Raw genomic sequence first — 17926 nt, forward strand, 5'->3', positions numbered from 1 at the left:
CCAATACCCAGAATGCACTGCAAATCTTAAGACTAATGCTTTTTTTTCAAGCATTTTCAATCAATCAGTTAAGATTTGTAGTAATGGTATATTAATGATACATTAAAGAAAATACTCTTTAATGTATTTTTCTTTTTAACAAAACTGAATTTTGCAATAAAATGAAAAAACTAAACAAAAATGGATACAAATGAAAACATATAATACAATAAAAAATGTATGTCAAAAGCAGTTAGTTATCAAAGCACTGATTATACTGATTTAAACAGGGTTTTATATTAAGGTATGTTTTTTAGATGATCAATTCCTTCATTTTTAAGTACAATTTGACCATTATTGATTTATTATATTGTAGTTATTCAATTTACATCTGTTTTTTATTAGTTATACATTTGTTTTCTTCACGTTTTGAGCATAACGATATGGCCTAGGTTCATATTTATAAACTTATGTTTCATGTGGTTTTTAATGCAAAAAGTAGCTAAGAAAAGTATAAAGAACAAATAAACGATTTCCATGTTTTGTTTTCTAGTTCAAATTACTGAAATGTTTTACATACATGTGGATGTTTGTATGTTAAAGAAAATGTCAGCTTATGGATGGAAACATCCAAGGTAAAACCACTCATACTCTGCTGCTATAACACCGGAATACTTTCCCTGAGGAGAGCCATTTCCCTGCGTGTCACAAAGCTGCCTGCAGTACAGCACGTTGACGGCCAGCAATCCACTGCACTATGCAAATTGCGGTGTGAAAGCCTGCTGATTTGACTAAAAGCCTTGGCTGGATGTGTGTTTTTTGCAGGAGAAAAGTCGACTCGGGCACTAATCATACATAATGCATTTGACTTACATTGGAAACTGCTTAGCAGGTAGCAGGAGTGACTGGGTTGTTTTTTTGCAAGCGCTGCTGATGGATGGATGAAGTGGACTGGACCAGCTTTTTAGAAGCTTGATCACTTTCCCCTAGAAAGTAAAAGCAAAAACTGGTGCTTCCGCTCTCAGAGCTGTTAAAGTGCACTGCAGACAGACCCCATTGTAGTAGCAGCACTTCATTTTTTGTATATTTCGAAGTGATAAGATGACTGTCGACTGGCTGTTGTACAAGCACTCCCACACTGTACTTGAAAAACATTTGCAACGCAAAAGTATCCATACAGCAAAAGAGTGCGTTTTTGAGGTGCGGAGGTGTGATGGAGGGGGCTTCAGCCATTTCGGTTGTCAAATCTTTTAAAGTTCTAGGACTTTTTCGAGGTTGATTTGTGTGTGTGCTTACATACTGTACCAAACATAATATTTTGTGCTTTTGTTGTGCACCTGTCACAGGTGAATAGTTCAAGCTTTCTGCTGATGTGTTTTGCAGGGCTGTTCATGGTCGGTGATATTTGTGGATCTGGACGCCCACAACAGGAACAGGCAAACACTGTGTTCCCTCCTGCCCCGAGAGTCCCGCTCACATGTGAGTCCATCCATTTCTCTTATGCAACAACTGAATCCCCAATACAAACAACTGAAAAACATAGATATAAAGCATAAGATATTATACAAATGATTTTTATGGTCTTATTCAGAGTCGGAATCATAATCAGAGTACCTTTATTCGTCCCACAGAGGGGACATTTTCATTTGTACAGCAGAAAAAGCCAAAGACAGCTTAATATTACACCCAAAATACACACATATATACACCAATTACACAATTTACAAAATACACAAAAATAGACCTCAGAAACCGTTCTGAGGTATAGCAGCCAGGTAAGTATTGCACAGTTATTAACACAACAAGGGGGTGTTATATTCAGTGTTGCTATATGTGCGGGGGTCTACCTGGGGCTATGATGGTTATACTGTACAGTCTGACCGCTGCAGGAAGGAAGGACCTGCGGTATCTCTCCGTGGTCTTTGTCCTGGCTCTTTACAAGATTTGATTTGAACTTTGGAGCCCTCTAATACCCTCAGGTCATATGGTAATGGCCTTTTAATCATACCTTGAGGTAATATAAAATATCGTTGACATTTTGCAGACAGCTCAAGACCAACCTTTTAATTTGGCCATTATTGAATTGGATGTATTCTGTTTATTATGTTTCTATTATTTTATTCTTGTTTAATTCATTCCTTTGTCTGTGAAATACATTGGTATTATTGTTTGTTTTAATCACAAAGTTACATGTTAGTCTATGTTTTACCTGGAAAGGAGGGGGGTGTTGGTATTTTTTCAGATTTTTTGGGGGGGAGGTGATTTGTAAAGCACTTTTTTTTTTAACAGTTCAATATAAATAAAGTAAGTAAATTCAATTTGTACTCCGAACTAGTGAGTTTATCTTGTGTATGTCCAGATGTGCATACGTTGATGCATCCTGCTGCCTCTTTTTTACCTTTTTGAGGTCTCTGTCGAGCAGCTGTGTACAAAACACCCACTAGTCAAAGACAGAAATAGATGCCTGCCACGCATATGCATAAAACAGAAAAGGTTAATTGTACACATCGAACAAACAACCCACTCACGTCAATATTTCAAGTCAAAACTTCCCTCGAGGTGCAGTCACTACACTGCCTATAAATGTGCTGTGCAGCCTTGACAAGAGATGTGGAAAGTGAGAGGTTGTTGCAGACCTAGAGGGAGGTAAAAGGAAAAGAAGAGTGAAAGAAATAAGTGGTAGGTAGAGGAAAAAGCAGTAGCAAAACCATTCCCTTTTCTCCACTCCAAAGCTTGCAGACGCTTAAATGATCACATCTCTCTCTCGGTGTAGAGTGTATCAAGCAGAAGAGCTGTAGTCAGCTATCGAGTAAAATTTGTGTAATTAAACGGCGAGAGTGGCATTATAGTTGTGCGAGATTAGCGTTAAGGGAGCAGAAGGATCCCGTGCAGTCAGGAGCGAGAGACCAACAGGGATAATGTCAAGCCAAGCAAATTATCAATAAAATATCAGTTTCTCTTACACTGCGGCTAAAGATCGGAATTCAATACCCAATGTAAGACACATTCAATATCTTTACTGAAAGTGTTCTGCTAGCTGTTATCTTATTTCAGCCGCAGCTGCCTAGGAAGTTACCATGTAAATTCGAGTTGAAGGCTGGATGGAAGAAGTCGAAGAGTAAGGGCTGTTGTGTGGAAAGTAAAAAGGTTACAATAGAAAACATTACATCTGCATTTAATAATCAACTAACAAATTCTAGTCCTTTAGCTGTCAGACAAACTTTTTAAAGCTTAAGTAATCATGTATGCAGTTATTCCATTTGTAGACAGTCCAAGCTGAATATGGAAAATAAGTATTAAACTTTAGGAAGCTCTGCCGTCCAATGAAAAACTTTAATATTCATAGCTGTTATAGCTATGAATATCAGAAATAAGTGAAACAAATCCAATCCAGTTTTCAAGATGATGACTTTAAATATTTGTTTTGTTAGTCATGAATATTTTATGATATAAAACAGAAAACAGTACTTTTCCCTCCTTAGCAGGTTAAAGAAATCTACACTTTTGTCGGTGACCCTTTTAGATGTGTGCTTAATCTTATTAACACCCAGTCTTCACCCATGACTTAGCATAGGGTTTCATTTTAATTCATAATTTAGTTAATGGATACTAATAATCCTAGTAGTAAAACTTAACGCCAAGTCCACGTGTACGCGTGTATATTTTAAAAGTAGCTATAATAAATTGGGCGCAATGCAAAGGAGGATGTGATCAAATTATTGCCACCATATCAATATATTGTGAAATCACTATATTGACGCATAAAGGTGTCGTTAGTATGTGAGTATCGTTGGAAGTCAATGCTACAAAACGCTTAAGACCCAGACAGCTTTACCAAAATTGACGGTTTTGGTGATTACCTGTTTAAGTGACTGTTGTGTTTTTCCCCGGTAGAACACAGACGCAGCCTTGCTTCCAACCATCAGTTATCCTGCCTTTGCAGTAGATGATGACGCCCTCTACAGCCAGACACTGGACAAGATTGTCCGCAAGCTGCGTGGCAAGTACGGCTTCAAGCGTTTCCTCCGGGATGGCTACCGCACCGCTAACGAGGACAAGGAACGCCGTTTCTACAAACCTGCTGAAATGAAGGTTGGTGCTGAGGGACACATCTAAAATAATATATATATATATATATATATATATATATATATAATAAAAGAGAAGATATATATATATATATATATATATATATATCTTCTAAAATAATATACATATATATATATATATATATATATATATGTATATACTCTTTTTATTAATCTGTGCTAAATTTGATTAATTTATTATTTTCTACATTGCAACTAAATTACTCAAAATGTGTATCTTGCTTTAAATAAAAGCAATTGCAAAATAAGCCGAATTTTATCATACAAAACAGACACAGATAAAAGGTCCCATCCTTTTAATTAAAGCAAGACATAGAGCTGAGTTTCATTTGCACAGCAGTTAAAATAAATAATACATCTGTGGACAATATGCCTGAAATGGGTGTCTGGATAGGTATTTCACCTCCAATCTTAATGCATTTGTGCGTGAGAGCCCCCCTGTCACAGAGTGTGCTCATGCATTTAGTATATATGTTTGCGAATGACACTTGCTCAGTGTGACTACAGTGGGTAAATCAGAGACAGTACTCTTAATGATAAATAAATCAATGCCTTAGCTGCTGAACTAACCTCCCAGAATTAATGAGCGCTGAGAGGCACATAGGAGGTCTCATCGCTTCTGCTGAGTGCAGGGTCATTCGCACCTTGATATCACATGTGGTTGAGACCACCTGACAGCAAGGTTCTCAAAAATGTCCATACATATGCTTTTTTTGTTAGAACCAAAAAGTCAGAAAAGAAAGAAAAACAATGTTCATGTACTTGAATTTTGGACTTGGGTTTATGTAAAAAAAAATGTAAATAGGCAACACTTTTGTGAACATGTCTGTGACAATGACTTTGTTTTTTCTCAGTTTTTGTTTACAACTTAGATAGCTTTAAACATAAAATAACATGCAGCTGTGGTTTGAATCCTTGTGGCAGGTAGTGCCATATTCCTAATGTACTTCATCTGGATTTGTCTGATTGCCATGCAGGCCTCTGAAGGGTTGTAATGTTGAAAACAATAACCCTTTTACAAAATAAGTTTTCTTTTGAATATTTTGTGGCTAATAGACAATGCATTTGATGCTAGAAGTGTCACGGGGCACATCAGCGGGGAACCGCCTCTTAACCACTTAGAATACTTTGAAATTAGCTTCCTTTAATCCTGCAGCTAATACGATACAAAGACTTTAAGGCTCAGAATTAGCAGGCAGTTTCAAATACTTCTGCTCCTTCAGGCTCTATCCTGCCGACAGTTCTACCCGGAGGCAGGCAGATTTATTGCGAAAGACGATGCCAGTTAGGTTTCATAACTTAAAGTCCTGATCCCTGCTGCTGCCATTTGCCATCCATCTAGCAACAGTAATATATTGGTTGCCACATAAATACAGAAAGTAATAAGAATCCAGTTAAGAGGAAACAGTGCCAGTTGGTACCATAAAACCGCACAGTAAATAAAGCACAACATTAGCATTTTCCACTAATGAATATTGAAACAAATTGCTGATTTCTTAAATATTAGGAATGAATCACTTGTCAATCATAGAGCCTAGAGAGAGAAAAATCAACATAAGTCATTGAAAGTGACACAAGGGCCACCTAGTGTGACATAATTGACTTTTATCCGTGTGTCCATGCAGTGTTCGGTCCTTGAATTTGAGGGAATGTGGCTTGGAAAGTCCTTGAAAAGTCTTTTGATATCTACTTTATTACGGTGTACCAACTTTACCAACACTGTACATCAGAATAAGTAAAATGTTCTCTGAGGGACGATCCTAAACACTTAGTAATGAAATTCTGAGTGACTGTCTAGGGAAGAAGAAGTCACAAGTGGACCAGGTTTCCCTGCAGAAGACATGAAGTGAAGTTGTTGTCTTTAGAAGAGAATTCACAGCAGGGCAGACGTCTGTGCTCCTTGTCTGTTTACCATTGACAGAGAGCAGCAGCCTGTGTGATAGACAGTTTTACCAATCAGTCGAGCTGCTCAGGCGCAAAACACCAGGGATCACTGCCTGTTTACAGCCTCAACGGGCCAAAAAGCACAGGCCTCACTGGGTGACTGCCGCCCTCCTTCTAGAAAAACCCTCCCGTTTCTTTATCTCTTTATGCGCCTCCTTTTTCATCCCTCTCTCACCGCTGATAGCTTCTAATTGCTTCTCATCTCTGCCGAAATGCACAGTTTGAAGCCAGTTATACCTGCATAATCACAGAGTGCATACATTACATGTTTAAAGAAGCACATTTTGAGCCTGAATACACCATCCTTATCTGCGTGGTGAAAGTGAGTGCAGCTCCCACATATATTTCTGTGTGCCAGCTTTATCGGCCATTTGTCATTGCATTAGGATGTCATCTGTTTTATCTTCCACCAGAGGGATAATCTTTGTGAAAGATGAGGGGGAAAGATAATCACGAATAGTGGCATTCACAATCAAATGGGCTTTAATGTACGAGTACACACACACACACACACACACACACACACACACACACACACACACACACACACACACACACACACACACACACACACACACACACACACACACACACACACACACACACACACACACACACACACACATTCAGCAATGATGGAGCTGACTTGTTTGTGTTGTTTCAACTTGGTGACGCAGATACAAGTCCTTTTCTTAATACAGAGAGGATTTTATATGTGAGAAATTGAATAGTTTGATAGGGATCTTCAATAGTTAATCTTCCACATTCAACATAACAGCAACAGTTCTTTCCACAGGTGTAACATATATATGTCCAGTGTGACAACAGTTGTCTATTATTACAAAAGTTTCTCCCACGTCATGTCTCCCCCTGTAAGTTTGCCAGCTAGCTAAAATGCTTTAAAGAACATTTAACATTTCAGGGCTCTCAAATGACCAATGTATGGCTCACAAGAGAGCCATAAAAGATTATGCTGCTGCATAGATTTCAAACATCTCAAACATTTTTAAATAAAAGTAATTTAGAATACATTGATAGTACAATCAGCTTCATGCTTGAAATCCAGTGCCTGACTGACTGCTTGTAAAGATATTTATACATACAGTATAATAAAAATACATTGACTGTACCTCTTACAATATTAAAAGCTTAGGAACAAATAGTTTGTCCTTGAAAATAATTGAAAAGTTTAGATTTTGTCCATAAAATGTGTGTGAACCCTTTATAGAGCCTCTCTCGTCTGATCTTCTTTAGGCGAATATAAACAAGCTGGGATTGAATTATTGGAATTAATAAGGCTGTGATTCACTTGACTGTCTTGCTCTGCGTGTGACTTGTAACCAAATGAAGGTTTGTGTTGGTGTGGCACGCAACACAAACACAAACATAACATGTGATCTGTAATAGGATTTCTGTCTGAGTAAGATTCTGAGAATAATCCAAGAAATTATGGTGTTTATGTCAGTTCAAGTGTTTGCTCCGGAAAATTCCCTCCAGCTGCTGCCATATGCTGGCTTTGATTTCTCAATGTTCTGTCGACTGAAAACAACCAGACACTCACAGTCACTGGTACATCATCTGTCATTCACACATATCGATCAGTCAGTCAATCATGTAAAGTGGGGGGAGGTTTAATTGAATGCATTTGTGGGGAAAAATAATAAATGAACTTCTTCTATACAAGGGCCAAAAAAAAATCTGTTTTAACATGTAAATCATATGCCCACAGTCATCAACCCAATTGAACGCCCATTGGTTAAGGGAAATCAATATTTTGTAACAATACCTGTAGCCAATATTCTTTAGTTCAGACCAAGGGATAAAAACACTGTTTAAAGGATTCAAGGACCACTTTTTGTCTTTATGAAACAAAGTGTTGGAATTACTGTAGGTTTCCTGTAGTGTAATTACATTTGCCGGAGGTTCAGTGGCAACAAAAATAAAACAGAATTATTTTGGCAGTTCAGACCTCTGGCCTTTTAAAATTCAAGTTTGACATCAGAGAAACACTGGGATGTTTCTCATTGGGATTTCCCCTTTTTCTTGAGGCAACCGCATGCAATGCTATGCCCTCTCTCGCCATTGAAAATAATTGAAAAAGATACTGCCGCAGAATTGGGTGCTATATGGACACAGACCCTTAGATGATGGTGTTGACGGTGGTCGTCTCAAAGTTCAGTGCACCTTATTCCAATTTCAACCGTTTCATCTCTGAGGTTGATGATTGTATCTTCTAGCCTTTTATAAACAAACCATGTATGTAAGCCAGATGTCATATGGACATCAAATACTGCACTGATCCAATGTTTCTCTTAGTATACTTCATGTATTTGTCACTGTGTCAAACTTTCTACTTCTCAAACCTTGAAATGTCCTCAAAACAAGCAGCACACGGTTGCATTGCAAAGAATGACCTTTCAAAGAAGCATTGTGTTGTTCTCTTTGTATTCTGTCAGTTTTCCTTCACAATGTCATGTTTTCTATACCTATTTCTCCGTACCATTCTTTTCCATATTCTGTGTCTTGAAGTTCAGCCATCTGTTACTTTAAAGTCCCTGTGCGTGGCTCCTCTTTCTGAAATGGAAAAGCAATAATTCCCCTTTTCTCTCCCCTTTTTTCTGTCTCTCTGCAGCTCTTTGATGGGATCGAGTGCGAGTTTCCCATATTTTTTATCTACATGATGATTGACGGTAAGCCTTGTTCTACCCAAAGCTACCGTCATGATGCCCCGAGTGGGTCATTGAGAAGATAGAAGACGGTCTTGAAGCATTTGATGGGAGATTGCATTTTGGTGTTTGCCAGGTTTTAGAGGACTAAGAAACACTGCTGTTTGAAATGTGTGTGCGAACAGAGAACAGTCGGTTGATGTAAGGAGTATATTTTCTCCGAAGCATTATTAAATCACCATCATGTCGGTTTCTACGCCACTAACCTTTGTAGGACAAACTAAAAATCTGATTTAAGGCCGGTTGCACCATCTCAAACAAACTGTTCAACGTAATGGAACCATCTTTTAACAACTCATAAACCACAAAATGACTTTCAAACTGAGCCAAAAATGAAATAAACAACGCTTGAAAAAGCAGGACTCTATCTCTAATCTTGTGTACCAACAATTCAAAACTTAAAACTTGAAGTAGAGCGATGTCAAAACAAGAAGCTAAAAAGAATCACTAATTGTTTGGCCTTGAACATCTCTGACATTTAAACCTTATTATTGTATCTGAAATTACATGACCAATAAAGTTAGCTAGAACAGCTGGTTGGGTATTATCTTGAGCTCAAAGGTCAGCATAAAGATTATGTCTACTCTGATATTGTGGGGTTAACTTAAAGAACATGATAGTGCTTTTCAAGGGACCCCTATATCAAGAATGCAAATGTGTTCTTGTTGTTTGTACGTATAAATCTAAATTTGATAGAACCTTTTGTGAAGGAACTATTTATTCCACTGAGTAAAACCAGTGTCTAGATGTAATCCCTATTCTACCAAGTGATACACTTGCAGGTGTAGTTTGGTAGAATGAAAAAAGTTCCTTAATGAAACTGCTCCTAAGGCAGTCTATTCTGTGCTCACAACGAGGTATCTTCTGGAATAAACTGGTCAGCATTTTTTGGAAAGGCACATCGCTGTTGAGTTTTCTTCAATTAACTTTATTGGCTCACTGAGCAACGCAAGCCAAGTACCATGTATTTCCATTAAATTGGAATAAAAGCAGACAAATGTATTAATTATTTCAAATGAACTGGAATTGTCTCTTTAAAGCTTAAACAAATCCATACATTGTGTGTGTGTGTGTGTGTGTGTGTGTGTGTGTGTGTGTGTGTGTGTGTGTGTGTGTGTGTGTGTGTGTGTGTGTGTGTGTGTGTGTGTGTGTGTGTGTGTGTGTGTGTGTGTGTGTGTGTGTGTGTGTGTGTGTGTGTGTGTGTGTGTGTGTGTGTGTGTGTGTGTGTGTGTTGCAGGGGTGTTCCGAGGAAATCAAGCTCAAGTCAAAGAGTACCAGGAACTCCTTGCACCCATCGTCTTCCAGTCTTTTGAGGGTAAGCAATCACATGAATACAGACACATACACATATGGAGGGGAATTACATATGCACAAAGACACAGACAAGTATAACTTTATTGAATTTGGCATATCAATATGGTTAGATGTGGAGATTCTGCCTTTGCTCCCTCTCCCTCTAGCAATGAAAAACTTTCTCTTATGAAATCAACGTCATCAATATTCATTCACCACATGCTGTGACCAAAGCTCACAGCTGCATTTCATTCAAGTGAACTCTCAGCCTTTCTTCACAAGAAAAGAGCCTGTCTTCTATATCCACCTGCACCCAGTGCTCTGAGCAGAGGCAGTCAAATTATAGGGATGTCAAGAGCTTTGCGTTCCTATTGGTCTGTTCATAATGGAACAGGGATAATTGGAGTGTAGAAAGGATAATGATGTGAGACAGAACTGGCTTAAGTTACTCCAGGCATCTCCACAGTGCCTTTGTACCGGTCATGTATGGATTAACACAAGTCTTGTAGTTAATTGGTGGGATTTTAATAGAAGGGTACTTTTTTTTTTTGTTTTCACCATTAATGCCCATGAAAAGTCTTAACCCACACGTGTATTGGCTCGTGTCAGAAGCAGCTATTGTGTGTTATGCTGCGGGTTCGTCTGACCTCCCAGATGTCACGGTCTCTTATTGTTTTGCTGATACATAAACACATGCATAGAAGGGTACAGTATTTCTCCTTCAAGTGAGTTAAAATGTCTCACAATTTTTGTATCCCTATTATTTGTACCAAAATCTAGCTGACTTTTAAGGCCAAAATCAAGTCTGACATTTAATGGCTCCAATATGTTAGTCTATGAGCAAATGCTTGCAGAACTAATATGACATTCCCCAAATTATAATATTTTGTGTCAAGCGTTAATTAAATGGCTTATGACTCTGAGGCCATGAAAATATGTTTTAATATGAGGATGGCACAGTTTTTTTTGTATTTATTGCAATGCTAGCAGTGTACTTTAAGTGCGTTTTGGGTTACACCTTTCCGTCAGCCACTTTATGGTTTGTGGTAAGCACCAATTAAATGACCTAAGAGTCTGAGGCACTGGATCCACTAAAGAATACTGAGGCTATCATAGTGTTTGTAGTGTTTTGTTCTGCTAGCAATGTGAAGAGGGCACTGACTCTGTTTTGCAGTGATTGCTACAAGTTAGGGTCAGGGTTAAAGATTGTCTTTCGTGCCAAATAAATAGTTATGGACTTTGAGGACTTGGATCTCTTAAAGCATTTTCTAAGGTTAGCATATATATCTTTTTTTTTCTTTGTATACTAGCCGCATTACAAGGCATTTAGTTTGTACTCTGCAATGGCAACGATTTTAAGTATTTTTTTCCCTGACAAAATGTTGAAAAAGATAGTGTTAACATACCATACCCTATAATCACTCACCAGCCTTCTACCCATAATACTTTCAGTTGTGTTATCCAGAATGTGAAACCTTTCTCTCTGCAATGTAGGCGAAAGCTTCTTCCACCATACAAGCTGGGATCTCAAACTGCCGTGCTCCTTCTACTGACTTGAATGAATGTGACTTTGAATCTAGACTGAATTGGCACACAATTCAGCCTCGTAGCAATCAGGAACTACAGTACTGTGTTCCACTGCAGTAGTTTAGCAGCTTGGGTCCGTTACATACTGTACCTGCTAGGGAAGATCTGTGAAAATGCACTTTCAGTTCAGAATATTTACTGATCCTTTCTTTGTGTTTTTTATTTTCTTCAAATATAAAGTAGATAAAAATGAATGACCCTCTTTGCTTTTACGGCACACTTGAGTTTCAATATAAATTTAAGAGGTAATATTTGTATTTTAGCAAGATCAGTTGCATCATTTTAACAATTTAACTATCAAAACATAAGGATGTTCCCTTTGAGTAAAAAAGGTTTATAAATCACCTGAAAAGAAATAATTAGACAGAAGAAATAGAGATGTTACTAGTAGTAAGTAAAAGTAATAAGAACAGTGTAAAAATAGCTGTTAGTAAAGTAAAAGTCTGGCATTTAAAATTGAACTTACATAAAAGCATAAAAGTATGAGCATCAAATATATTTAAAGTGGCAACAACCAAAGTTAATTTGTACGCACAGCAGCTATTTAAAAATGATACATACTTTATCACAGGATTATAGTTAGTGATCCACTAATGTAAACATCATTTTAATTTTGAAGATGGTAAAGGTGGGGATAACTTTAATGACATTTTATACTGCCAAGGATCTTAATCCATCCAGATTCATTAGTTGATTTAAATCACACACACACACACACACACACACACACACACACACACACACACACACACACACACACACACACACACACACACACACACACACACACACACACACACACACACTGTGCTCACCGCCCCCGTCACTCTGTTTTTCCAGGCCATGCTGTGATCCCCAAATACTACTACGTTCCGGCTGACTTTGTGGAGGCGGAACAGAGCAAACATGGGAGCCAGAAGCGTTTCCCTAGCAACTCCGGTCGTGATGGGATGATCTTCCTCTGTGGTCAGGCACTGTACAACATCGCCATGCTTCTGGGTATGCCTCTTTGTGTGTCTGTTAGTGTACCTTGGTATGATGCTATTCACCCACACATTCATTGTGTTCATTCCAATATCAGTCTGAGCTTCATCAATAGTACAAAAGTGGAATGCCTATGAGCTCACATTTAGTTAGATGTATTATGCCATTTAATGTGTTGGAAGAAAAACATTTGAAATTGTCATTGAGTAAATATGGCTTAATTCCTCACTGATATTAATCCAAGGACGAAGTTTGATGTTTGTTTGTGTGTGTGTGTGTGTGTGTGTGTGTGTGTGTGTGTGTGTGTGTGTGTGTGTGTGTGTGTGTGTGTCTGTGTGGGGGGGTGTATTCTCAAATTCCAGTGGATGAGCTGATCAGCCCCAAAGATATTGATCCAATCCATCGCTACGTTCCCCGCCAAGACCAGCGCAATGTCAGCATGCGATACTCCAATCAGGTGAGCAATTCCACTACCATTGACTGTCTTTGCTTTTGCTATCTTCTGAGCACTTCTTAAACACTTATTTCAAAAGTTATCATGAACTTTGAAGCTTGAATTCTCATATGTACTACAGACATCATTCTCAGTCCAACTTTGGATTGTAGTGCACCTTGTTAAACTGTTGTTGAGATGACTTGTGAAAGAAGTTCAGTGCTTTTGGCCTGAAGTAATCCAGACATACACTATGAAAAAAAGTAGGTTTAGAAATCAAGTAGCTCTAAGTGTTTTTTGCTGTAGATGCGGTGGAGCAAGGCCCACTCATCATGGGAAAAAACTAAAGTTTTATGTTTGATATGTGCAAAGTCTAAGGAAGACAACGTTGAAGTATATATGAGTTATCTGTTCACAATTGTAGAGCTTGGAATCTTTACATCTCGTATGATTTAAATACTTTGCAAGCATTTACAAAAATGGAATTGATTTTTTTCATATTCAGAACACACTGAGCCTCAAGGGTAGCCGAGAACTTTACAAAGACTCTCTTTCCATTGATCATATAAAACACATATTTGTCGGTCTAGTAGCCAACAAACATCACAAAGGCAAGGAAATCCAACAAAATCCACATTCACTCAAATATCAAACAGTTTTGAAGTTACATTGTTAAATTGTTGAAGGGGCCCTATCATGCTTTTTGGCATTTTCCCTTTGCTGTAGTGTGTTCTACAGCTTTTGTGGCAAAAATCCCTGTGTTCCCTCCAGAGGGAATTTTTCTCCCAAACTCTTTCCCCCTGCCTGAAACGCCTCCACATGACTCCTTTGTTTACTCGCGCTTCTATAGGCTACCTTTCCGACACATGTCTAAGCGGTTGGCCAATCACAACAGATCCGGCCAGCTAACCAATCAGAGCAGACTGGGCTCTGGTTTCAGACAGAGGGCGAAAAGAGGTGCTGCAGCTCAGGCAGTATGAGAAAAATAAAGGGCTTTTTGAACATTGAAGCATGGAGACGTGCCACAGTAGAGGCACTAAACACAAATATGAACCTTGAAATGATCATAATATATCCTCTTTAAATTGTTCTCTTTTAGCTTTACCCATGATCTTTGACTTTAAGCCTCACTTATATATGAGCAGTGTTGCCACAGTTACCTTGAAAAAGTAATCTGATTACTGATTACTTGATTTGAATAGTAACTAAGTTAGATTACAAGTTATTTTATTAGTTACTTTCAGCAGCTGCTGACAACAAGTATATCAAGGTATTTTCTGTTTTGTTTTTCTCATTACTGAATAGGAGACTACTGGAAGTACATGCATTCATTGTTCTGCCTTTCTGTCACTGTGATAGAGCTGTTGTTATGGCATATTGGTGGAGATGACTTTGCTAGAAGTGTTCCTGCAAAAGAAGATTAAATGGACTTCACTTTATGAAATGTCTTTCCACCTAATCGGACGAGCCACTTGACAATTTGCCTCTCCTTCACCCATTCACACACACAGTCATACATCAATGCTCAAGGTGCCCATTGGGAGCAATTTGGGGTTCAATGTCTTGTCCCCAATTTGTACATATTTAATGGGGAAGGTTCTCAATTGCTATTGTGAAGCTACAGCAACTATGGCATATTAGTATAGAGTGGGGCAAGAAAGAGTCCTTAAACCCAGAAATTAGTTAGCATTTTATCACTTCAAGGTTCCCTCGTCTCAAGTCATTTTTATTAAGTGGCTCAAATAAGGTCTGTGATATACACAAGCTAGAGAGATTTTCACATTTTGTTCTACACCATAAATATGAATGTCCAAAGCTTCTAAATGTCATTAATATGACCTTTAGCTCAGCGGTGGTGACATGATGTGTAGTCTGTTTATAGCCTCACTGTAGCTTTTTACTTCTCGAGGTTGCATTTATGATTAAAAAATCATATAAATGCTGGTACTATGTGAAGATTATCCTGCTGAACAAAACGGGTGAATATCATGAACATGTGTTGGCCAAAGATTTATATTTTCTGCAATATTTCAAAAGCCAGTGGAAAAATCTCATTGCTTTTGGTCAAATGAGCTTTTGCAATGCTAACTGTGCCCTAACCCCTTAATGCACCAATGTAAGCCCACCCTTACTCCTTTACTGTCTGCCCACAAAATTGTCCCAGTCCTGTTACTATGTTGTTGTGCTATTCATGTTAACTAATTACAATTCATCCATCATGACCCAAATAATGTATTGGTTTTAATCCATATCTGAGGATCTCAGATGAATGGTAGAGACATGCACACAATGGCCTGATGTTCATTTTCTTGGCTGTACAGTGAGGATTGATAAGTCCCTTTGTGCTCCTGTTGGTTGGATTTTGTCTTTGAAGCTCGGCTGATACAATGGTGTGAGAACGATGCGCACAAGGGAAGATAGGTCCGGAGAGGTACTAAGAATGCCAGACTGAATCAAATAGGTTTTAGCGAGAAAGATCAGCAGGAAGCACAAAAGCAGAGATCAACAAACAAAAAAAGACAGAAATAAAACCATGTAAGCTAGTACGAACACGTTGCAGAAGATAGAAAAAGAGAGATGAACATTTGCCTCTAAGAGGTTCAAATGTCATGATTTAACTCTCTATGGCATGCTATTGTTCTTTTATACAGGGATTGCCAACTCTGTAAGTGGCTCAAACTTTGACTTCATTGCACTTGAGTGTTTTGACATTTAAGTTATGTGTAAAGATAATTTTCATGTCCTTAGGGGTTTTAAATATCCAGACTTACAAGAAAATGTTTTCATTTCCATATCCTCCTGCAGCCCTCAAATAGTGAGTCTGTTGCACCAGTAAACATGTCAATTGCCAAACCCACCAACTATGCATTGTTCATGTTTATTAAAAGAGTCTTGTCATTTAGTTATCATGGTTTAAATCAGTGGTCATATTTAGTGCTTCAGCCCTGTCGGATTAATTTATATGTATACTCATTAATTTGCTATAAAGACTTTATCTTTCCAATAGGCAGGTTAGAAACAATAGCGGATGGTACAGTATTCCTCTTTATTCAATTGAACTGTCAACATTTCGGTCTGTCGAGTGGTTTTGCTCGTACTACTACCACTTGGAAGTTGGACAAGTGGTAGTATCCATTCCTATTTTAACCACCTTATTTAGGTAGGGGAACTTTTTTTCCATTCTTTGGGCTAAATATTTAATCAGACTTTGCATTACTATTACCTATTTCAGATATCCATCTATTTTTTAATCCATCTCTGTACTGTTCTTACTAGTTCTCCAGAAGTCTTAGTCACAAAAAAGCGTTGTCCAAATGTTTTAATGGACTCAATAAATTAAAAATATTTTCAATAACATGTTCTTCTTTATAGGATCAAATTGAATGAGCTACTTCAATCTTTTATCATAGAAATGCATTTGCAGGAACATCCCCGGGGGTGTAACCATGGTTGGCAATCATCAGGCTACTCAAGGGCTGACAATCAGATTAGGTATTTTTCAAATATAATCATTTCCTTCTGGATTATGAATTGTCTGTAATTGGGTTCAAACAGAGAACAAATTTAAATGTTTATATAGAAGGTCTGTATATCAGCATCATCATACTTGTGTTAGAAGATGTGGTGTGATTCTTCTCCGCAGTAAAACAGGATAAATGCATGCAGCTCCTTTGTGCTGCCAGCATTGACTTCATGAATTCAAATGCATTTGCAAAGCTTCTCTCCCCTCAGGTAGGCTGCATATTTTGTGAAAATTACTTTTATCTCCATAACAATCTGTTGAAACTGGATTTGTAGGCAGCGTGACAGCTGTTGTGCGCTCGCCTCTGACTGTAGCAGGTACTGCTCTGCGTGAAGCCCATTAACAAAAAAGCCTATCACATTTAGTTTAATGGTTCCAGCCCCATGCGGTCCAAAAAATGCAAATGCATGGTTTTACTTTATTTCTGAACAAAAATTTAAGCCTGTTTATTCCCTGTCACAGTGATGAGGCACTGTCTTTTCAAGGCCATTTGAAATGTAATTTAGGGTCTGCACAACTTGTTAATGAGGTTATGGAATAACTGACAACTTGATACAAAAGTTTTAATGCAATCTGGGTGCGCTCAGTTTAATCAGTGAACAGAGTGTAAAGATTGGAAAGAGAGGACAAATTTGTCCAACTAAATCAGCATCAAAGTATAGGCTACTGCACCTGGTCTGCAGTCTTATGATAACCGAATGGAAGCACACTCGTTCGGTTTATGCCTTTGGCGCAATCATTGAGCTGGTGTCATGTATCTCACAAGAGCACTACAGGATCCTTGGTGCATGAACCTCTGAGTGCAAAAAGGCTTATAAAGGACATCGAAATACCCAGTCGTACAAAATGTAGACCCTTGTCATGATTTCCTGCACACCAACATTGCTTTGTTGCTTAAAATGAAGTAGATGTTGATTGCAGATTGTTATGACTGAAGATAATGACACCATTGTTGTTTGGATTTAAACTAAAAGCCTTTTTTAACAATGCAATTATGTCTACTGGGTACGATCTCCCTAGAAAATGAATGTTCAAAATATATGGCACAAAGGAAATGTGTCAAACATAGTGTAACCAAAACAGGGAGAGGATAGAACTTGGGTTTTAACTGGATGATAAAAGCAGAAATGAATGACTTTGGAAAAACTGGAGTAACTGCAGAAACCCCAAAAGAAAACCTCAGACAGAGAGTTTTTTGGCATCATCAATAAATTGCCTTATCACGTATCCAATCCAAACTAACCCATGCTAAATGACACACCTGATATTGGTCTCAATGGACTCTTCCAGGGCTTTATTGGTCATGATAGTCCTGGACCAACTGGGAACAGGGAAATGTCTGGCTCTT

At 38.1% G+C, this 17926-nt stretch overlaps 1 protein-coding gene across 3 annotated transcripts in view; it reads left to right on the forward strand.

The window, feature by feature from the left end:
* The window catches only part of phkb (phosphorylase kinase, beta), a 106255-nt gene that overhangs the window by 36314 nt on the left and 52015 nt on the right, over positions 1-17926 (forward strand). For all 3 annotated transcript variants that reach the window (XM_063881303.1, XM_063881302.1, XM_063881304.1), the window contains 6 exons: positions 1363-1458; positions 3874-4071; positions 8665-8722; positions 9996-10073; positions 12479-12637; positions 12985-13079. In XM_063881303.1, the coding sequence (XP_063737373.1) occupies positions 1363-1458; positions 3874-4071; positions 8665-8722; positions 9996-10073; positions 12479-12637; positions 12985-13079 (684 nt within the window). The remainder of the gene's footprint in view (positions 1-1362; positions 1459-3873; positions 4072-8664; positions 8723-9995; positions 10074-12478; positions 12638-12984; positions 13080-17926) is intronic.

This window comes from Eleginops maclovinus, chromosome 4 (genome assembly GCF_036324505.1).
Source record: "Eleginops maclovinus isolate JMC-PN-2008 ecotype Puerto Natales chromosome 4, JC_Emac_rtc_rv5, whole genome shotgun sequence".
Lineage (NCBI taxonomy): Eukaryota > Metazoa > Chordata > Actinopteri > Perciformes > Eleginopidae > Eleginops > Eleginops maclovinus.